Here is a 23,593-nt window from a genome sequence, read left to right on the forward strand (position 1 = left end):
ACTTTCACAAAATCCACTTTTTTGAAGAAAATCTTTGAAACAGTTTATTTCACAAAATCCACTTTTTTTGAAGAAAATCTTGGAAACTGTTTCAAAGATTTTCTTAAGAAAAGTAGCTCAGGACAGTTGATTTCACAGTTTAATGATGTTTTCATTAGAATCTGATGCTTACACACCTTTACTGGTCTAAGGTCAGTGGCGGACCGTGCGTTTTATACCTGGGCCTTCACTGCTGTCCTGCAGCTGAAATACCATCTTATACCAGTGGTGGGCTGTCAGGGCCTGCAAGGCCTTCTTTGCTGGCCTAAACAGAATCACAAAGCTATATCTATTTTATAATTTAATATTTTTTCTTAAATACACTACATGTATTATAATTTATAAAAATATTTTTCCCATTATCTTATTTTCTCATTGCACAGCTACTTGTCTTTCTCAGTTGCTCTGCTTCCAGTGCAGCTTGTTTTAAGTAGAGCTTTTATCCAATCAGATTTCAACTCTGTGTTTCTAGGTAAGAACAGAGGCCACAGGCCTGCAGTCTCTCAAGTGCATCCCTTTACAGTTTAAGTGAATGGGGACGATATTGTTGATTGTCATCTTCTTCAACCAATCAGATCTTTAGTTTGACATGTTGGGCGTATTCTTTGACGTATCAGAGCCTGCAAGCCGGCCTATAATGACGTCAGCATTACGTGCAGCTCAGTGTCCAGGTGCAGCTCTGCTGCGAGGTGCAGAGTGCACTGTGATTGGTCAGTGGGCGAGCATGTGACTATCGTGAACCGAAACTTGACAGCAGAGGCTGTCGGGTAGTGAATCACATCACGTGATGCAGCTCAGCCAATCAAATATGGGCATTCTGACTCCAGTGCCACACACCATGACACGGGGCTGAGACGAGGAAAGCCATTGCAGAGCAGTATGTACAATGTTCAAGTTGTGAAAGTAAAATCATCAGACGATCTCTTTGGTCTGACTTGTCATTAAGAAATGATGGTGGGTCCCACAGCCAGACCAACTGAGAACCTCCATGAGCGCAGAAAACATATTTTCCTGAATATAAGCTTCTGCATTTTCCAAATGCTCTGGTACTATTCAAACGTATTGTAGGCCTCGTACCGAACAGTTTAATACGTACATAGTTAGAAGAAGTTAGAAGTTAGAGCCTTAGAAATGAATAATAAATGGCACCATCATGTGGTGCTATTTCAGCTGCAGGAGAACAGTGAAGGCCTAGGTATCCACTGCCTTATACCCTCATAATGGCGCCACAGCTATAATTCATTTCTAGTGCTGTAACAATTTATGTATTAAACCTTTCGGTACAAAGCTTACAAACCAACAATACGTTTGAATAATACTAGTGCATTTGGAAAATGCAGAAGCTTAAACTGTGGGATGTATATTGTCTGTGCTCATGTAGGACTGTGGTTGTCAACTGGTCTAGCTGAGGGATCCACCACCACCCCTTAATGATAAGCCACGACTCAATCTTCTCTTTTGGAGACCGTTGTATGATTTTACTTTCACAACTAACATAAGGAATGTACTGCTCTGCTATGTCTTTCCTCGTCTCAGCCCCCTGTGTCACGGTGTGTGTACATCTCACTCGAGTCAGGAAACTTGTCAGAATGCCCATATTTGATTGGCTGAGCTGCATCACGTGATCGTTTCACGATAGTCACGTGCTCGCCCACTGACCAATCACAGCACACGCTGTCACGGGAGTTCACGGGTAGGACCCAATAGCAAGACCACAGGAGACAGAGTCCGGTATAACAGTTTTTATTTAGCCAGAGTAGGAGGTCAGGAAGGTGTGTAGCCCGTGGTCCGACACCGGAGGGCAGACAGATCGACGGTGTGATGTCCCGTGGCTCGACACCGGAACGTAGGCAGATCGACGGTGTGATGTCCCGTGGCTCGACACAGGAGAGTACGCAGATCGACCAGTACTCTACGGAGAGGACTGGGTCAACTCAGCAGACACTTACATTTTAGTGCACCTATACGCTGAAACTTACGGTAAACGCAACCAAACGGCACAGATCGGGAGCGAGTCAAGGACTTTGCAAAGTTAGCGGAAAGATTAACGTGAGACAACTTCCGGTTTTCTACAGACGAACATCCGGTTTTCAGAATAAGATGCCAACAAAGTATACATATTGCATAATGAAATGAGATTAAATTAATTATATTCACATGAAGTATAAAACATGCTACCTGCATCTCCTGAGTTAAAGGGAAAATACACCTAAATTGTGCGTAAAGTGTCTTTATTCTTTGATTTGAGGGTTGCTGGAAGTTAATAATACCTGACTGACGGTCAATTAAGATATTTTACGAAGCAAAAACTCTGAACTGAACTTGTATCTTCAAATGGCACATTTTTGAAATGTTTATGGTGCTATAAAAATGTTTCTCAATAATTCCACACAATGACTAATGCATATATGTTCAGGACAAAAATGGGTAATATCACAATATTTAAGGTGCTACAAAAATATTTTTCTCAATAATTCCAGACAATGACTGATATGTATGTTGATGACATCGTTGACTCCACCCATTATGACAATTAGACATTTTTACTGTCCTAATTAGGAGATATTTCAAAGTAAATGTCATACATTTTAATCGAGAAAATATCTAATAAATGAATATTTGAAGTGTAATAAAAAGTATTTTCTCAATAAGTCCAGACAATGACTGATATGTATGTGTTGAGGACATCGTTGACTCCACCCATACTGAAAATTTGACATTTTTACTGTACATATTAAGAGATATTTCAGAGTAAAAGTCCTATATTTGAACGTTCAAAAAGCTCATTTCGGAATATTTGAGGTGATATAGAAATACTTTTCTCAATAATTCCACACAATGACTAATGCATATAAGTTGAGGAAATCTCTGACTACACATATACGGAAAATTAAACATTTTTACTGTGGTAATTAAGAGATTTCATTTTGATGATTATGGCTTACAGCTAATAAAAACACAAAATTCCGTATCTCATAAAATTAGAATATTACATAAGACCGATTTAAAAAAGGCTTTTTAATACAGAAATGTTGGCCTACTGAAAAGTATGTACAGTATACAGTATGCACTCAATACTTGGTCGGGGCTCCTTTTGCATGAATTACTGTGGCACGGAGGCGATGAGACTGTGGCACTGCTGAGGTGTTATGGAAGCCCAGGTTGCTTTGATAGGGGCCTTCAGCTCGTCTGCATTATTTGGTCTGATCTCAATAATGCATCTTCCTCTTGACAATACCCCATAGATTCTCTCTGACGTTTAGGTCAGGCGAGTTTGCTGGCCAATCAAGCACAGTGATACCGTGGTCATTAAACCAGGTATTGGTACTTTTGGCAGTGTGGGCAGGTGCCAAGTCCTGCTGGAAAATGAAATCAGCATCTCCATAAAGCTTGTCAGCAGAGGGAAGCATGAAGTGCTCTAAAATTTCCTGGTAGAAGGCTGCGCTGACTTTGGACTTGATAAAACACAGTGGACCAACACCAGCAGATGACATGGCTCCCCAAATCATCACTGACTGTGGAAACTTCACACTGGACCTCAAGCAACTTGGATTGTGTGCCTCTCCACTCTGCCTCCAGACTCTGGACCTTGATTTCCAAATTAAATGCAAAATTGACTTTCATCTGAAAAGAGGACTTTGGACCACTGAGCAACAGTCCAGTCCTTTTTCTCCTCAGCCCAGGTAACTTAGCTCAGGCAACTTAGCCCAGGTAAGACACTTCTTACGTCTCTGGTTCAGGAGTAGCTTGACACAAGGAATGCGACAGTTGTAGCCCATGTCCTGGATACGTCTGTGTGTGGTGGATCTTGAAGCACTGACTCCAGCCGCAGTTCACTCCTTGTGATTCTCACCCAAATTCTTGAATGACCTAAACCCCAGAGAGAATCTATGGGGTATTGTCAAGAGGAAGTTGAGAGACATCAGACCAAACAATGCAGACGAGCTGAAGGCCCCTATCAAAGCAACCTGGGATTCCATAACACCTCAGCAGGGCCAGTCTCATCGCCTCCATGCCACACGGCATTGATGCAGTAATTCATGCAAAAGGAGCCCAGACCAAGTATTTCAGTCTGTGTGGAGTCAAAGATATCCTGAACACATATACATCAGTATATTGTATGGAAATATTGACAAGAATATTTTCATAGCACCTTTATTTCAGAAATTAGCTATTTGAAGGTGCAATTTCAGTTCAGTTTGTACTTCATAAAATATCTTAATTGGTACAGTTAACATGTTTGATTTTTGTTTGGATGTGGTCAGAAATGTCCTGAACACATACATATCAGTAAGTCAGATATTAGTAATTTCATTATCTTTCCAGCAACCCTCAAATCAAAGAATAAAGACACGATTTAGTTGCATTTTCCCTTTAACTCACGAGATGGAGGCAACATGTTTTATACTTAATGTTAATATTATTCATTTAATCTTATTTCCACAAATGCAATTTGTATATACGCTTAGTTGACATTCTATTTTGAAAACCGGATGTTGTCTCACGTTAATCTTTCCGCTAACTTTGCAAAGTCCTTCGCTCGCTCCCGATCTGTGCCGTTTGAATGCGTTTACCGTGAATTTCAGCATATAGGCGCACTTAAATGTAAGTGTCTGCTGGGTTGACCACGGAGATCCGAGTGTCTGCTGACTTGACCGCAGTACGTATTTGCATAGCTTCTTTGACTATTGAGCTACTGTAACAATTAGATTGGGATCAATAAAGTCCTTATCTTATCTGTTTATTCAACTTAACTTTAGCTTCTTGCGGTAACGTACAACATTAGTTTCACGTAACGCTCACCTACTGACTGATATTAGCTTATGGGTAGCCACTGCTTACACAATGTGGCCCCTCGGACATGCCGTAGCATGCTGTCTTCTTTTTCTTCTTCGTGGTGGGTTCGTTGTTGCCATGGTAGAGTATAACTGAACGTACTGCAGACACATTAACGAGTGTAAGGCACACGGATTAAAAAATGGCTTCTTGCCTGGTCCCGGACTTCCCGGCCGTCATGGTTGCTCTCGAGCATTTAAAGGAGCTGGACAAGCAGCTGAAAGAGGACGACGTGCCATTCTCAGCTGAAGCCAGCCTCCACCTGACGGAGATAACTACTGCAATCACCGAACTGGAGGCGGCTCGGCATGCTGCTCATGAACATTTAGAAGTGGAAAGCATAGAAAACAGCAATCTGAGACACCAAATTAACAATATAAGAGAAAGAATGAGGCAGGAAATTATGATTGACGTAGCAGCAGCCCGGGCATCTAATGCTGAAGAGATAGAGCAGCTGCGCAAAGACCTCAACAGGGTTTCTCAGCTGCAAGAAGCCACCGTGAAGAGGCAGGAAACACTCTTGAGCCAGAAGGAAGCACTGTGCCCAGAGCGAGAGCAGGCAAAGGCCGAACACGAAGAGATCATCGCGGTTCAGAATGAGCAAATCACCTCAAAGTGTGGCTTGCAGAGGGAGCTGGAGGAGACACGGGACCGGATAGACGAGCTGAAGTCCTGCATCGCTGCTGTCGAACGGGACACAGTAACACTTCAGCAAAAGATGGTGCTGGAGAGAGAGGCTCTCACAGTGAACAAAGACAACCTGTTCAGAGAGCTGCACCAGGCTGAGGGTAAAGTGAAGCAGCAGGAGCAATCCATCAGGAGGAGCAGAGGAGAATTGGACAGACTTAATGACAAGAAACGAGAAACCCATAAACATCTGGGGGAGCTCATGATTGACATGGCCAAGCTGGAGAGTAATTTACGAAGACTGGCAGCCTCTCGGTGCCAGAGCGAGCAGCAGCTGCAGGGGCAAACTCAAAAGCATTCAGAATTGAGGCAACAGAGAGAAACGCTGAAGAAGGAGTTGCGTGAGTTAGGGGAAGTATTCTGTGTTGCTGTCCAGCGTCTTAAAGAAGAAATCGCCGCAGTGGAAGATAAAATAGAGAAGGTTCAAGCATCAACATTGCTCTTTCAAGACTCCCTGGCTAAACTATATGAGGTATTCAAGCATCAGTGTGATGAAGAGAACGAAGTGAGGGAAGAGTATGTCCATGTCTCGCAGCAGCTCGAGCGATCCAAGCTGCAGCTGGAGGAGCGCATTGCCTCTATAGTCAAACACAGCAAGGAGATCAAAGAGATGGACAAGCAGATCAGAGACCTCCTGGAGACTGAAGTAATCACCAAGCGTGTGTTTGAGGGGAATCGGAGGGATTTGTGCGATAACGTCGAGACAGAGAAGAAGAACATCAGTCATTTGGAGGAGGAGAAGAAGCGGCTAGGGGGGCTTTTGGAGGAGGCGAAGAGGAAGCAGGAGGAGCAAGTAGCGAAGATGACCTCGGATATCGGCGACACCAGGAGGAGATACCAGGAGCTTCGACGAGAGGAGGCCGCACTCCAAAAGCGTCAGCCCAAGAGCTCAAATGCTGACTTGCTGATGAGACATGTGACCCAGTGTGAGGTGGAGTACAGACAAATAGAGACCAAACACCTTGAGGAAATAGAGCGGTGCACTGCAGAGTCCATGAGCATCACGAGGAGCAGCAAGGAGAAGCAGAGGGAGGTGGAGGAGCAAGATGAGATGCTGAAGGAGGAGGTTGCAAAGTGGAATGAAGAGCAATCCAGGCATCAGAGACTGAATACGCTGACCTCCGAGCTCAGGGGGAAGAGAAGCGATCTGGAGCTGTTGATCCAGGGGCTGAAGGAGGAAACAGGCGCTCTGCTTCAGCCCAAACAGGAAATGAAGACCGAGCTGGAGGAGCTGCGAGAAAGTTACACGGACGTGCTCGATAAACAGGCCTCAGAGCTGAGAGCTGTAGAGATCGGCATCTATAACAATAGCATATCACTGGAGCAGGTCCGCGTGGAGAACAGCAGGCTGCATCTCTCCATCAGACAGATGACGGAGGATATGGACGGAGCCAGAGAGGACAAAGAACGGTACTGGCAGGAGGTTCACCAGTTCAACCGGGACATAAATACCTTGTTTGAGAGCTTACAGGATGCGTGGAAAGAGGATTCGTCGATAACTCGGGACAGTCAGAATAGTGACGGTGTGCTGTTGGTGTCGATGAGTGCCATGTTGAGCCACCTGAAGACCAGGAGTCAACAGCTGGGGGACGTCGGCACACTTCTACACCACCAAATGTTAGACTTCAGCAAACGACTGGGGGATAAATCAATTCTGGAACAGCAGACTTCAGATGACCTGTAGTGTATATATGAATTCATATAAACTGTGGATAGAATTTAATACATAAAATACAAAGTTGATATTAATTTGTAATCAAAAAAATGTAATAAAGCTCACAGCAACAGAAGATGAAAACAACAAAACTGGGACATATTCTTCACTCCTTTCATTTCTCTTCATGTTGACATGATTGGATTAATAGTGTGTAGTAGATGCTGTATTACTTTGAGTAGTGAAGACATTCATCACAACATTTTAATTTGTCAAACATATGTCACTTATAACTTGATTAATTTCTGTATTGCCTTAATTGCTGAAACAGCTATTGTTAATGTTATTAGTTCTTCTTGTGCTGCTTTTCCCGCAACGACAAATCTAAATGTCTGCTTTGGAAACACTGCAATTTTTGAGCTAAAATAGAGCCAACGTAAAGCACTTTGTATTTGTTCTGTGTTTGAGATGTGCGCTATCTCTACTTGTTCACAGATTCCTATAACAGGTCACAAATGTAGTACTTTTCCTTCTTTTTGTTATGCACACGGTGTTGCTAATGAAATAATAATGAAGTCAAGTTGTTACGTTATACAAGCTAACTAAAGCAACAACAAAGGTAATATATAGAGCTTTAAAATGTATGTGTAAGTGAGAGCAGCAGATGACTCATCTGAATGTGAGACACATTCGTTAATGATGTGACTCCACTTGTACTTTGACTTCACCAAGTAAATCCAAACTATTGGGTGCTTTCTCCACTTTGTTGTCATTATTATTATTATTCTCTCTGAGTCTCTGTCATATACACCATCATTTTGTTCTTCCTTGCACTGAAATTAAGAAACAACAACTAACTTCTCTCTTCTAGTCTGTTTCCTTTTATTAAGGCATCACCATTTCTCCCAAATCTGTAAATTAAATCACAAGTTTAAATGTTTTTGTCATTGTGATGCTCAAATAGTCAAAGGAAATATGGCCTGTTATTATTTCATGTATATTTATTTACCAATTGGTTGTTTGAGAATGCACAATAATGCACAATAACTGTGAGAGCCAGCTGTCACCCACTGCGTTTTTCCTCCTGCTTTTTGTTATTTATAATACATTTGTTTTTTGATAAATGCTTTAAGTGTTAGTGTAGCAAACCAAATGACCATGCTAAAATAAAAAAAGAAACTGATTGTTTGAAGAACAGTCACTAGTAAAATTCAAAGTGTGGCGTCGCTTTTTTTTACCTGTTGCCTGTTACATCCATCTGCTGCCATTATAATTCCCTAATGTGTAAATATAATTGACCGTCGTCTGTTCTTCCTCTTCAGACTGTATGAAGTGTGACCCGTGGTCCCTGTGTACCAGCAGATGGCAGAAGAGGCCATGTTTCTCCCGAGTGTGACCTTGCCCTGCAGCTAGAGGGTCAATCAACCACCCACTGAACGCATGCACACAGAGAAACATTCCCACCGCCCGTGTCACACGCTATTGGGACCACACAGAGGCAGAGAAGGATCGCCGAAAAACACGACGGCAGCTGCACGAGTACAGCTGAAGGAAGTGAGCAGTTAATTCCAGTAACGAAGGTAAGTTGTCAGATAAATAAGAAGTAAACTTTGCTCTGAACTCCTTTTGTGCTGTGTGATCTGGCAGCCACAGTCTCTGTATCTTTACGGTATGGTCAGATTGTATTCTATAATCTATTTGGAAGAGTTTTTAATTATCTAAAGTACGTTCTCTCTGTCAGGCTGTGTCTGTCTGTGACTGCTCCACAATATCAGTATTGTGTTTGCATGTGATAGATGCCCTAACACGGAGATGTCTGTACCACAAACACATTTGTACGTTTGGTGTGTTGCTGTCTCATGTGGGCACTTTCTTTATGGTTTCCACTTCAAATTTTCTCAAGGGAGGACCCTAAAACATCAAATATCTCTAGTATCTTTTATTCACTGTCGAATTTCACAATGTCTCACTTTATCCTACTGCATGATGTGTACGAGCATCTTGACTGGGACACTGCTCCTAAACCCTGAATGAAGCACTCACAGGCCTCTGCTCTATATGCATACCTATCTGGCTGTTGATGATTCCAAGCTGAAGGCACACAAACACACAACCTTTGCCCTATAATGTTTCAGTTAGAATATTATTGGAGTATTATAGGCCTACTATAGAAGATGCAGAGCCCAAATAAAATAACTGATTATGACTGACAGAGTAGAATAAAACATGCTTAAAGAAAGACTAAATAAATAGGAATAAGAAGAGAGATAGTAAGAGATAGCTGATACGTGCCGATACAGATGCCAAGACGTGTATAAGCGTCTTTAAGCACTCTACTAAAGTAATTAATATATATAGATTTATATTTTGAACATTTAGCCATACTACGGACCAACTGTGTGGACTATTGGTCTCTTGTGAGCCTGAGGCTTAGACAGTTATCTTCAGAGTAGTTCATTTCCTGAGCGATGTGTGTGTTAGGTCCACAACTTTTGAACACACGGAGAAATCGCCCCCCCTTCCTGCAGCCACGTGCTCTCAATCGCCTCCAAAACACAACAGCAGGTTTAAGTCAAAATCAAATGGATTTATTATCCAAGAAGCATAAAACAGATACAAAAGTGAGGCCCCAGATATGAGTCCACACTACCCTCACTGCACACACACACACACACACACACACACACACACACACACACACACACACACACATACACACACAGGTAATGCACATTTCAGGTAATGCACATTCACCCTGTTTGGACATCAGTTGCTTGTGGAAGCCGATTTTTTTTTTTCCTGCTGCTTAAAAACATTTTTCCTGAAGAAATCATGTTTGTCAGTCTCACGGTATGATTGATCATACCGACAGCTATGATCAATCATGATCATAGCTGTCGGCACTGATCATGATTGTGTCGTGACTTGTGTGTAGAGACCCAACACTCAGACTTGCGTCTGCAGACGTGAGTCACCACTCACAAGTCAACAGAGCTTTTAGTTCTTTATCATGGTCTGCTGGTCTGTGTGTGACACACTGACGTCAAAGCAACACAGTGGAAAAAGGAAAACATTTGCTCCTTCTTTTGGATTAAGGAATCCAGATCGAGAGGAATAATATGACTTGCTCAGATTGAATGAATGAATGATTCTCGAGCTACGCACAGAGAGTCATTGCGTTATATATAAAAAATATTGAATTATGTTACTATTCTAACTCAATGTACCCCAAAATAACAAAATGCACCAAAAGCACTTAACAATATGCAGCTCAACTGTATACTACATTGTAGTACTACATTTACCTGACAAAGAAATGTTGCAGATTCAGATTTTACTCACAATATATGGTAATATATATATATATATATATATATATATATTAATGATATTAATATTAATATATATATATATATATTAATATGATGCATTATTAGTCTTCAAACTGTCCAGCAAAGCTCCACCCATACAGTATATAACTCTTTCACTCTTCACTGAAGCAAAAATTTGAATGCAGGACTTTTACTTTGATTATCTTTAATAGTTTCACCATTAATAGTTAACGTTGACGTTTAGATACCTTATGTGTGGTCAGTTAATCCACATAACGACCGTTTGGAAATGTGTTTGCGAGATATGTGAAGAACACATGGACAGACAGTTTCCTTTCTTTATAGTGAGGATTTACAAAAAAAGATGAGCAAAACCCGAAAAAGGTATAATTATGTGTTGCAGAAATGTGTTTTCTTAAATCTCATGACCCCTCACATTGATGTTGTGACCCCTTACAGGTGGGGGAGGTTCGTGCTGTAGTTATACCGTCTCAATTTTGATTCCAGCCAAAAAATTATATTAAATTTTATCTCTATCAGTTTGGAAAAGTACAAAGTACTGTAAATGGAAGATAACTGATGTAACATTGGTGATGGTAAATTGTGATCTAAGTGTCCTGGTTACAACATGCAAACTGAGGAAGTTGTTATTGCAAAACGCACACACTCTCAGCACCTTCCTTCAGTCTTGTTTATCTGAGAACTGTCAACCATTGAAATGTACCTATTCTCTATTTGGACGATGACTTCTATGTGTGGGTATTTGTGAGGGTGTGACTCCATGTTACTGTGGTTTTATGCCTTTTGAAAGTACAATTTATGTATCAGTAATATATCTGCCACACACTCAAGCTTGTGTGTGTGGGACGGTGTGAGAGAGCAGCGGTTTGGGTTGCGCAGCGCATCCCTCTCTCCCTCACCAGCACATGACCTGTAATAATCTATCTGGCCTGGTGACGTCTATACTTCCTAATCTCTCTCTCCCTCCCCGAGGCTTTATAGGTGGGAGTGGGAAGCTAGACATCACATTTCTGCATTCACATTGACAAATAGTCTTTGTCACTGTCTCCTGTTGCAGTGAAAACACAAGTTTAAATCCGCTGACAGTAACATACAGCATCTGTTAGGGTGACGGGAGTGTTAAAAGGAGGCGTTAAGGACAATTTACTCAAGTGCAGAGTGGACATAGCTGTGGACAGTGATGGAGACTATGGGTAAGAGGCAGATATTCTCTATTTTACTGTGGATAAGGAGATTTTTTTGAATGTATAATATCTGATGTTCATACATGACTGTCATTTCGAATGTACAAAATTAAAAACCTGAGGGGAGTGAGGTTCTGTGTATCTAGTGGTGCTGTGGAGCAGAGAGTGTGGATTTAATCACCATATTCAGTCTGGCTGGTGCTGTTATGGATATAAACAGGGACTCGCATAATTATTAACATTATTGTGAGAAAGAGTTCAAAGGTCTCTAAATGCACCAGGGTTTGTTTTCTATGTGGGAAGGAGTGCCAGCTCGTAACACTCACACATAAGTGGATAGATCTTAAACATCAGTATCTGATCTCTCCTTTTATAGTCGTATAGTTCTGGTCTAGAGGAGACAGGAAGAAAGTCACCAGCATTTGTTTGACAGAGCAATGGTCTTGGTTTTATCCATTTTCTCCTTTTTTCCCCCCTCAGATTTGCAGAACACAAAATGTTGCCTTACCATTACAGAAAAGTGTGCATTTATCTGCATTTAGTGTTTATGCAAACCAGTTAGGACTCTGGCTGGGAGTTAATTGGCTGAAATACATCTGCTTTTAGAAAATGAAAGCACAAACCTTTATACAAATTTGTTTTTTTGTGATGTTGGACACCTAATGCTGTTCATAATATTTAGTTTAAATGAAACTTCAGTTAAGCTTACGTATTTTGAATATTACTCACTTGTCTGCAACACTTGGACGTGTACAAGCCTGATGCCTCTTGACAAACTACGAGTCAATTTGACCCACTTTGGTTTGATCCTGATAATTTACAGATGTGTCTGAAATTTAAAAAATCCCTCACCTCCAGTTCAGGGTAGGAAATTTACATATTTTTTTGGGGGCAATTTTTGCCCCCACTGACTGAAATCCAGGGGCATTTCCAAAAAATTGGGGGCACTTTTTGAAACTTGTATATTCGCGTCAATCGCGCCCAGGTCTCGCCGGAGACCATTTGTGTACATTCGCGCGAATCGCGCCGGAGAGGGGGCGGGGCTTATCGCCCTGAAAGCCGTTCAACTGTCCATTAACCATGGAAAAAATAACCTCTATTTCTGCTTAGTACGTGTTGTGGAAGTCACAGATATCCCGGGAAACTAAACGCCGTCATGTCTGGGTTCATAATATTGTTCAGAGGAGCTCCGTGGATTTTATCGAGGTGTATTCACTGTGTCTAGCAAGCCACACGTCGCTGTTTACTACAGCTGTAGGAACACAAAATAAACTGATTTGGCTGTGATTTAACAGCAATAAACCGAAAAAAGGGACTCCGAAATAACTACGTAATGATGCCGATTTGTAGGCTACTTGTCTTCTCAATGGAGCTCTGATGGATCGGTGCTAGGCTATGCTAACACTGTAGCAGCTCCACCAACACAAAAGACTAACGTCATGTAAACGTAAATACGGCAGCGTCTATTCATTGTTTGTACCATATGGTTTACACACACACACATTTATAGACATAGTTTGGTCCGGTCTCTATTGATATGAGGTATCGTAGAGCTCTGGGTGAACACAGACGGCTACAATATTTATTTCTTGATTCAACAACGGCAGGAAGTCAGTGATGACAGGGGAAGCAACTCAACGCTGATAGGCTATCGCGCCGGGGCGTAACGCGAATATTTCGCCGAAGTTGAAAAACTTCAACTCACGCGTTTGGGGCGATTTGCCGATGTTCATTACAGTATATGAGCAATTGTCATCAAATGGCAATAATAAGACTATTAGGCAGTAGTCTACAGATTCAAAGTGTTTTCTTAGATTTTTTGAACAAAAAACAAACATAAATCAGACAATCATATTCAATTTTATTCTTATTTCTTTGTGGTTATTTGTTGTTATTATTACATTTTTTTAAACAACTATTAACAATTATTAAGTCAACGATGCCTTGATTACATAAGTCATTGTATGGAATTATTGAGAAACATATTTTTGTAGCACCTCAAATATTAACAAAATGTGCCATTCGAAGGTACAAATTCAGTTCAGAGTTTTTGCTTAGTAAAATATCTTAATTGACTGTCAGTCAGGTATTATTAATTTCCAACCCTCAAATCAAAGAATAAAGACACTTTGTGCACAATTTAGGTGTATTTTCCCTTTAACTCACGAGATGCAGGTAGCATGTTTTATACTGAATGTGAATATAATTAATTTAATCTAATTTCCATTATGCAATATGTATACTTTGTTGGCATCTTATTCTGAAAACCGGATGTTTGTCTGAAGAAACCGGATGTTGTCTCGCGTTAATCTTTTCTGCCAACTCCCGATCTGTGCCGTTTGAATGCGTTTACCGTGAATTTCAGCATATAGGTGCACTAACATTTAAGTGTCTGCTGAGTTGACCACAGTCTCGCAGTCATAGGTCTGATTAAGAAGCGCTCCATTCGGTTCTTCACGCACACGCAACACGAGTCAAGGCGAAAATCAAAACCATTCTATGGCAACTGGACCGGGTCATATAGGCTACGATGTTTTTGACAAGTTCATTAAATTATCATTATTATTAGAGGAAATTATGAGGGCATTTTTTACCCCTCTCCTAGTGATATCGGGGGCAAAATTATATTTCTTAGGGGCAGTTTTGCCCTTCGCCCTCGTGTATTTCCGATGCTGCTCCAGTTACTGCTACACAGATTTGGCATTAGAATTACAAATATTCGGAATGTTTTATTATTCTCGATCTTTACACACACACCTCATCATCATCTTTTTTTTTTTCCCCAATCAGTGTGTCCGATGGGTGGAGGGGCCACCAGGCTGTACAGCACCCTGACTCAGACCAGCAGCAGCTCTCCTCTCCCCCTACCGCTGTCCCACACGCCTGCAGACACAAACCTGGATCCAGCTGTCTGCCAGGTGACTCCTTCTCTTCTGTTTACCGAGCAGATTTCAGAAACTGATGCAGCAACAGATATGTGAAGTAATCTGCCTCATCAGGTGACATAAATGTTGAAGTGTCATGTGTTTTGCAGGGGCAGAAGGCATCCCCTGTATGTCCGCCCAATCCAATGGAGCTGCTCCGACAGTGTGAAGAGGCCCTCGGGGACCGACCACCTCTCCTCCACAGGAAGTTCACTCACCTCAATGATGGAGACGGCGTCCCCGGCAGCTCCGTCAGGGTGATGCAGTGGAACATACTGGCCCAAGGTAGATTGCTTTAGCACGTCTAATATCACATCACACTGGCTTCTGGACTGATATATCTAAGGTCACATTAGCTTCAAAAACAGATATTTTAAAAAAGTTTGAAGAGTGAATCAAAGTACTGTTTCAATTCACCTTGCATAAACTATGGAACATTGTTTAGCTCCTCCAGGTGAACTCTATACTGAAGTCAGATCTCCCTCTTTCTCCTATCCTTCAGCTCTGGGCGAGGGACTTGACAGTTTTGTCCAGTGTCCCCCGGAGGCCCTCAGCTGGTCCCGCAGGAAGTACCTCATCTTAGAGGAGATCCTCACCTACAGACCTCATATCCTGTGTCTGCAGGAAGTCGACCACTACTATGACACTCTCCAGCCGGTTATGGCAGGCCTCGGTTACAGCGGCAGCTTTTGCCCTAAACCCTGGTCGCCATGCCTGGCTGTGGAGGGCAACAATGGTCCCGACGGCTGCGCTCTGTTCTTCGATCAGTCGCGATACGAGTTCCTAGATAGCGTGAACCTAAGGCTCTCTGCCATGCGGATTCCAACCAATCAGGTAAGTGGAATTTGTGTAAAGCCAATCTTGGACGTATTAAAAAAGTCACTCTAACACGCTGCTGTCTTGCCACAGGTCGCTGTGGTAACGATGCTGCGTTGTCGGAGCACAGGGAGATGTGTGTGTGTGGCCGTGACCCATCTGAAGGCTCGCTCTGGCTGGGAGTGGCTCCGCAGCGCCCAGGGCTCCGACCTCCTGCGACACTTCCAGAATCTGGTCCAGAAGCATGCTTCTGGCGATCCTGCGGGTGCCCCCAGCTCAGACATTCCTCTGTTCATATGTGGAGATTTCAACGCAGTCCCGACTGAGGAGGTGTACCAACGTTTCATCACGTCGCCTCTCTGTTTGGACTCGGCGTATAAGAAACTCAGTCAAGATGGTTTGACTGAGCCACAGTACACGACGTGGAAGATTCGGCCTACGGGGGAATGCTGTACCACTCTGGACTACATCTGGTACAGTCAGGACACACTGAGAGTGGACACAGTTTTGGACATGCCCACTGAGGAACAGATTGGGCCAAACAGGCTTCCATCTTTTAGCTATCCATCAGACCATCTGTCTCTGGTTTGTGACTTCAGCTTTATGGAGAAGGAGTGAAGAAGGAAATTATGAACCGGCACACAGGAAGGGACGACACTGAGAAGAGACACAGTCGAGATTGGCTACTGGTTGGCTTCGCTCAACAAGAAAGCGGGCATATGAGACGCTATTTGGGAGTGACAGGCGCAGAATGACGCCAGGTTACAGAGAAACCAGAGTTGGTTATTTTTGACTGGATGGAACAGTCAGGTAATTTATGACTAAGAAGTCACGGCGATACATGCTGCAACAACAACATCCATTATTTTCACTGTGCGGGTGCACAGTGAAAATAATGGATGGGATAGGAAACCATATACTGTATACGTATGTCTCCAAACCCAATCTTGAAACTGTAGTAAATATTTTGCTTCAAACTGCCATTGTTTGAAGAGTGACTGAGAATAAAGGGTTTTTGCTGAACATGTATGGTTTACATTCAATGACTGTTGCTTTTTCAGTACAGTGTTATGTAGAATTATTATTTACTCTCTCTGACTACCCTGTTGTTGGTTTGCTAATTACTTGGTGGTTTGGGAATCAAAGGATCGTTTACCCAAATAACCACCCTGCACCCTGTTAATGAATGAAAAAACAATGTCCTCAGAACTCAGAAAAATTAACAGACCTCACAGTGAACATTGAACCACTTTCTACAGAAGAAGTAGCCTCCATTAAAACTGCTGAAAGTGGATCTGTGGTTTGTCCCTGGTTTGAAGTCACCTTGCTGTTAAATTCTTTTTTTGAGTAACACAAACTAAATCCATTCACCAAGGAAATATTTTTTATAATTTGGGTTAACTGACCCTTTACAGATTACTTAGTCCATTTATACTGGATAACAAGGTCTTCTAAATGCCTAATTAGTAAAAATCGAACTATAAACGTCATGCCTTTTGAAAACATTTCTGATATCAAATACCAAAGACTATATTTCTTCAGTATTGTGCAATTAGCACCATTTTAAAATAACTTTATTTCATCATCTGTATTCGTGAGCTTCTTTTCTACAGCACACATTGATTCATCTTTGTCTACCTTTTCCAGGAAACAATACATTGTGTAAAATGAAGGACGTGCAAAATAACCACAGAACAGTCTGCTTTCAATGCCTTTCTGATACATTTAGGGAAGTTAAGGGAAAACTGCTTAAAGAGTTACTTTGTAAATATTACTATACAATTTGCAATGATAGCAAAGCTATTGGACCAGTGTATATAGTTTTGCAGGGGCATATGAGTTCTGGTATTTGGTACTTTTGTCACACAGACCTGGCAACCCTGCTGCCACTCGAAACATATCCATCCCCCTGGCGGCTGGCTGCAGTATAGGTTATATACTGTTAGCGATAGGAACATGGGCATCACCAACAAAATCAAAGTACATGTCAAATACATTTTTATCATGTCATTTTAGGTAGTTATCACACAGATGTATGTTCAAATGTACATTTTTCTGATAAGTTTGGTTTTAATTAGTTACTTGATGCTATCCCAAAGGGTCCCTTGCTAGCTAGTTTACAGCTAATTTGCTAACCTGGCTGTTTGGGGCGAATTAACAAAGAATCCAGCATTTCTAACATGTTCTACAGCAGTTTTATTAGTTTTGGTGCAGTTTTAATGTAATTTCTTTAGATTACTACTAGCTGCTTAAAAACTAACTTTGTTCTTGTAAGAACAATTAACTAATATTAGTTGGTGGTAGAATGTTAGTAATGACATATCAGTTCACGAGTAATTATAAAAATTGTGGATATATATTGGTAGTGTCTGCAGTGGCTAATTAACCCATGCTTGGCCTGTAACCCATATCATTAATAGCATTGTGATTACTGGAATAATTCTGCACCATATTACCGACAGCATGCCATGTTGGAAGAGGCAAATTATATTAAATTATAAATTGTGCCAGATGTGTGTAAATTATTGGAGAAGTTTGAATGTGTGCCAATGTCAAAGTTGTTTTTAAGTTCGCAAAAGAACAAAGTAACTTGTTTTATTGTATTGACAGTTCCAGGTGTTTACACTGTCCATGGGAACTATGGAATAGTCTTACGGTTTGTCCAAATCCTGCTTTTCTTTGTCATTTTATTCATGATCATTATGCAATGCCAACTTTACCGCATTACCGTACTGGAGAACAGAATCTAGGTACAGTTATTTGTCACACAAATGCAGCCTCAATGGATGACATCTGAAAGGAAGAGGAACATTATTCAGAACAACTGAGACATAATCTCTGTGCTGAAGGTCTGAGGTAGGATATTTTTTATCTGGTAAAAGAGATTGTGCTGCAACAATGGGCGTCAAGATCGAGTGTTAGAGCCAAAATCCAATGAGCATTAAAATGTGATAGGGGAGCAAGATTCTAGCATGTCACTTGTTTGATTGGAGGACGCGAGCCACTAATAAGTGAAATAATACTATTTTGTCCTCCTTGAGTTTGAGATCTGGGACGTCCGCATCACATTTCTTATGCTCATGGGAAATTTTTTCTCATTACCAGCTGTATTTATTTTTAATGCTGTTAAATATTGAGAGCACACAACATATTTTATATTCTGTGCACTCTTGAGCTTTGTTTGTTGAAAATTCATGAAATTATACAATATGGTCAGAAAATATATTCAGTGTGATTTACACTTTCTGAAAATATCAGATAGCAAGAATTTAAGAAGCTGAAATTACAGGACATTTAAGGAGCTCATTTGTCTTCTTGTTGGTTCTTACAGATGTTGGAGGAACAGCAGACTGAATGGAGACGACAATGTTACGAGAGGTGAACCTGAAAAACAGTGTGTAACAGGGTTTTTTTGCGTCTCCGTAATCTAGAAAATGCAGGAGCAACTGGAGAAACACAGGGAAGTACTATTAAAATTGATATAGTATATAAAATGTCATAAATAACTCCTAGTATATTTATGACATCTAAAAAATGTAAGACCGTTGAGGATTTGTGCCTGTAATAACCCCCACCCCCAAATCAAATTTCTGCAACTTCACACATCAATTTAAATACTTTAAGAATAAATCCATAAAACCCACGATGAAAAAGACAACCGTCAGGATTGAAATGTCTTTTTATATTTCAGTAAAATCTACTTTAATACACTTTGAAACAAGAGTACAACAAAATAGAATATACTTCAAATGTTGAATATAGAAACAGTCCGGTCTGAACACAAAACATCTTCCTCTCTTCCCTCTTTCGATAAAAAAAATAATGAAATGTCATGTCAGGGCCAAAAAGGCAGTAAAAAAAATAAATAAAAAAAAATGTATGCTGGCTAATTGGCCCTCTGTTTTTAGTAAAGTGACCTGGGATCCACAGTGGATTTATATTTTTTGCAGCATTTTTGCATAAACTTGCTTCTCTTAATAATTAAAATAATTGATTCAATTAAGTATTGATAAGTTTACATACATTCCCATTTGTATTAGTTTTTGAAGACATGGCAGCAAGCACCTGCTCTGAGTCGCATTACTTTGCATTTCTGTGCAGCCAGTATGTGTAAAATTGTGAAAAGAGCAAACATAAAAAATTAAAAAGAATGGAGAAATAGCCAAAATCCTTTAGTCAAATAAGTCTGAAATCCATGCCGTGAGATTTTTCCAGACACTGGAAGAGACACTGCAAAACAATCTGGCCACTGATCTATAACATTTTGCTGTTTCAATCTATATGAGAGTTTAACAGCCTGATAGTGACAGTGAAATTAATAATACAAACATTAGTTCAACTAGTTTCAATAATACTGTGCTTGGTACAAGGTATCAAAACACAAAAAAAAATTTCAGTATTCTGTTCAGACAATACATGAAAAAGAAAGTCAAAATTGAAATCTAAGGCTGTTAACTTTAGCTCCGTAAACTGTAAAAAAATACACACACACACACACACACACACATACATAACCATTTTCTTTCTGATGTCGTTCCTTCTTTGAGCTTCTCGCAGCTCCACTTTCTCTGTCTCTCTCTTACTCTAAGCACTCTCATAGCACCACCCACACTTGATCTGCACAGTGATACAAGTATAAAATATATATATTAAAAAAAAAAAAAAAAAAGGATAAGTTGCTGGTTTAAACATCTGAAGAGGCAAACTTATAAACGAATGGTTTAATTACACCCCCATTGTGTATTTCCTTTTTTATTTTGGTTGGTTGTCATTATTTGCCTCATTTTGTAGTGTTTCAGCTTCTTTTTGTATTTAAGGTTTTTTCCTTTCCCCCCGAATTTGAGTCTGTGATGGCGATCCATTTAGAAATCATAAATTGTAGTGATCGAGGTTGGTCCCTTTACCTTTCACAGTCCCTTTAAAGTCTGTGTGTATTCCTGTGAACTCCATACACGACACTGAGGTTTCAGTGTGGTTCTGAGGACCGGCTTGGATCAGTTAAGTTCTAAGTAGCAACAAAGAAGATGTGAAAACAAGTTCAGGACTAAAAACAGGCCTTCAGGAGTCTTTTAAAGTCTCACAGACTGCTGCTGGTTATTACAAGAGTAAAATGGCGTCAGACATATACAAACTACCACTCTAAAATGTGTACATTTCAACACTCCGGCTCTTCAGTCTTTATCGTCACGTCAGGTGTTTCCAGTTTGATAACCACCTCAGCATCCACGGCCTCTGATTGGACGTTCTGGACCGTTTTGGGGTTCTGCTGGACTGCCACCTGCACAGTTTGGACCTGGACTCCTGTTGCCTTCAACTTTTCCATTGTGTGACTCCTCCGGTTACCGGTGCTCCTATCATCAGCTCTGAACCATTAATGATGCCGCTTATGATCCGAGGGTGTGCCGTCACCGTCCGATTGGCTGTTGATACGGTTACTACCCCCGCCCCGCTACCCGGCTGTGAAACCACCAGAGTCTGTGGTTGCGTCTGCGTCGGCACAGTGAGTCTCATCACTTGCGTTCCGGGGGCGACGCTGACAGGGGCCAGAGCCCGGACCGTCAGGGGGCTCCTGAGGAGGCTGATACCTGCCGCGGAGCCCCCGATGCTGGGCTTATTTGAGCCTGTGGACGTTTGGAGGTGACACTGAGCTAACTGGTGGGCTGGGATTGTGATGATCTTTGCCAGTTGGACAGTGATCTTGTCTCCGTTCTCTGCTGTGGCTGGGACCATGGTGGGGATGGTCTGGATCACAACCTACCCAAAATTTAAAAACAAAAAATGTTACATGTTAACAATTTCCTTGATTGATCTATAAGCCTGTACAGAACGCAGTTTATTACCAGTTTGACAATTATGAAAGTATTTTTCAGCATTTCTGAGCAGTATATAACAATAATTCCTAATAATGTAACTGAAGCAACAAGGACCTGGATAAGCAGCAGAAAATGAAAAGATGGATGAATTAGAAATGATTAATTCAAAAGGTTCCATTAAGGTTTTGCTAAAATTGACAGTTGCAGCTTCTCAGCTGCCATAGTTCATAGTAGAACAGATACTATGCTGTGATACTTGTACTTGTATCACAGCAAGTGCAAGTACTTGTACTTGAATGAGTTTCCACACACACACACCTTCTGTTGAGAGTTGTTGTTACCAGCAGCACCAATGGCAGAAGTGTTGGTGAGGAGAGTGGTGTGGCCGGCTGCCCCTGTGGAGATCTTCTGACCCAGTGATGTTGTCGTCATCACCACAGGCACCTGCATTGCCAAACGCACCGTCCTGTGGACGAGAGGTAAGAAAGCAAACAGAGTCAAAGTCAATACTTGCTGGTGGGAAAAGATGTAGCCACTTGCATTAGTACTGCTAATATGAGAAACCCTTTAACTGGAGGTCCTCATCTCACTGCAGGGGTCTAACCTGGGCCCAGTGGCAGTTGGGATGATAGCCGTATGAGACTGCTGACTCCCATCCAATGCTCCTGAAACAGACATTATCCTTGGCATCCCGGTGACCATCGCCACACCACCTCCTGCCACCACTTTGCTGCCTGTGGCGACGGTAGCATGGACCACGTTAGCCCTGTTCCCGCCCCGCAAGATGTTGGGCTTCTTGGACGACGACAGCTCGGTGGCCTGCAGCAGCATGTCTGACGGAGGTGGCACGCGCTGGTAGGATACGGCCTCTGAGCCGATCAGATCGTTGGGGGAGGGCATGTCTGCCTTGTCGTCGTCGATGATGACTATGTTTTTGGGCATGTCTTTGAACTGGTAGACCAGCCGCTGGCCCTCTACCTTGGCGAGGATGCCGCGCTGGTAGTAATATCTAAAGGGAAAAACGATAATCAGGAATTACAATACTGCTTTCCAAATACACAATTATGAAAACACAATCCGAAATCCCCCCCTCCCAAAAAACGCCCAGACACACACTGCTCACCTGAGTGCCCGTCCCATGGTCTCATAGTTCATGTCAGGTTTGTTCTTGTGTTTCCCCCACAGCTTTGACACGGCCTTCGAGTCGACCAGTTTGAAGATGCCCTTCTCCCTCTGAGTCCACTTGATGTACCTGGGACAAGTGTTTTTGTCCTGGAGGAGATCCAATAGGAACTCCCAAAGGTAGGTGGTGCTCCCTGCTGGAAATCAAGCAAATTGAATGCACTGATAAATAGTAACCTGTATTCATCTGGTGCTTTGCACTACATAAATACATAAATGTTTAGCATAGACAGTAATATTAGCACTACTCAGTACCTTTCCCTTCTCTTGGTTTCTTCTTGATGCCGAGGTCCAGTGAGCCATTGGAAATAGATGACTGATGCGTCTTTGGCTTCCGTCCAGCTTTATCAAGGAAACATTTCAAATAGGACTTCATCATTCTCTTTCATTGATGAATTCTTACATTTTGTGAGCTCGAGTTTAGACCCAACAGTAAAACTCCACCACTAGATGGTGCTTTTAGATAAACTCAATAACTGTAATTAACAGTGGAAGTCTGGATTGTGGTTTGAGGCCTGGCTCGTGAGGCAAGGTTAATCACAGGGCCGCCAGATGTTTTCGATTTAAAACTTTGCCTTTTTACAAATGTTGACTCTCCACACTCTGCAATATGGTGCTGATAGTGGGTCTACAACTGCATGAAATAGAGTTTTAACACATCTGTATGCTATTTTCCACAGCTTTGGACTACTGGGGGTTCACTTTCCTCAGTTTATAGATGTATTCTGTGTTGGATCTTTAACAAGAACTTAAAGATCTTTCTGTCTACCTCTCCTCTTCCTGACAGGCTCGTGGCCTGGCTCTGGTTCTTCAAGCAGGGTGACCATCTCCTCATCTTCCTCCTCGCAGCACTCCTCTGTCGATATCTCCACCTCTGTCTCTGTAATCATGTCGGGACGCATGGCGGCATGAAGGAAGTCTGGTGTCACTATACAAGGCGGGATAAAAGCGTCTGGATGGAGGTATTAAAGAGGGAAGCGTTAAGCTTAAAGAAATATTTAAGCTGGAATAATATATATACACAGTTGTGTGAAAAAGTGTTTGCCCCTTCCTGATTAATTTTTTTGCATGTTTGTCACACTTAAATGTTTCAGATCATCAAACA

At 41.6% G+C, this 23,593-nt stretch overlaps 3 protein-coding genes across 5 annotated transcripts; 2 read left to right on the forward strand and 1 right to left on the reverse strand.

Annotated features, from left to right (window-relative positions):
• Positions 1–4,662: 4,662 nt before the first annotated feature.
• On the forward strand, positions 4,663–16,520 carry LOC116394231 (nocturnin-like). Of its 3 annotated transcripts, XM_031867186.1 has the most exons (6): positions 4,663–4,699; positions 8,539–8,796; positions 14,544–14,671; positions 14,788–14,962; positions 15,180–15,511; positions 15,587–16,520. In XM_031867186.1, exons 3-6 carry the CDS (start codon positions 14,552–14,554, stop codon positions 16,109–16,111), a joined length of 1,152 nt encoding a protein of 383 aa, XP_031723046.1. In that variant the 5' UTR covers positions 4,663–4,699; positions 8,539–8,796; positions 14,544–14,551; the 3' UTR covers positions 16,112–16,520. The 3 variants fall into 3 exon arrangements, with proteins under 3 accessions (XP_031723046.1, XP_031723045.1, XP_031723044.1); XM_031867185.1 differs by lacking the exons at positions 4,663–4,699; positions 8,539–8,796 and adding an exon at positions 10,648–11,762; XM_031867184.1 differs by lacking the exons at positions 4,663–4,699; positions 8,539–8,796 and having other exon boundaries at positions 14,371–14,671.
• ccdc175 (coiled-coil domain containing 175) lies at positions 4,672–8,545 on the forward strand. Its single transcript, XM_031867183.1, has one exon. The coding sequence runs from the start codon at positions 5,018–5,020 to the stop codon at positions 7,244–7,246; it is 2,229 nt and encodes a 742-aa protein (XP_031723043.1). The 5' UTR covers positions 4,672–5,017; the 3' UTR covers positions 7,247–8,545.
• Positions 16,521–19,154: 2,634 nt separating the features above from the next.
• Positions 19,155–23,453, reverse strand: LOC116394190 (ETS-related transcription factor Elf-2-like; the record flags this gene model as incomplete). Its single annotated transcript, XM_031867073.1, is given in 7 exon segments — positions 19,155–20,819; positions 20,822–21,247; positions 21,625–21,772; positions 21,911–22,315; positions 22,430–22,625; positions 22,744–22,830; positions 23,258–23,453. Coding segments are annotated over 7 exon segments (1,629 nt in total), but the record flags the coding sequence as incomplete, so codon positions are not given.
• Positions 23,454–23,593: the final 140 nt, after the last annotated feature.

The sequence above is a fragment of the Anarrhichthys ocellatus genome, unplaced genomic scaffold, assembly GCF_004355925.1.
Source record: "Anarrhichthys ocellatus isolate YVR2014 unplaced genomic scaffold, GSC_Weel_1.0 scaffold38, whole genome shotgun sequence".
In the NCBI taxonomy this organism is placed as follows: Eukaryota; Metazoa; Chordata; class Actinopteri; order Perciformes; family Anarhichadidae; genus Anarrhichthys; species Anarrhichthys ocellatus.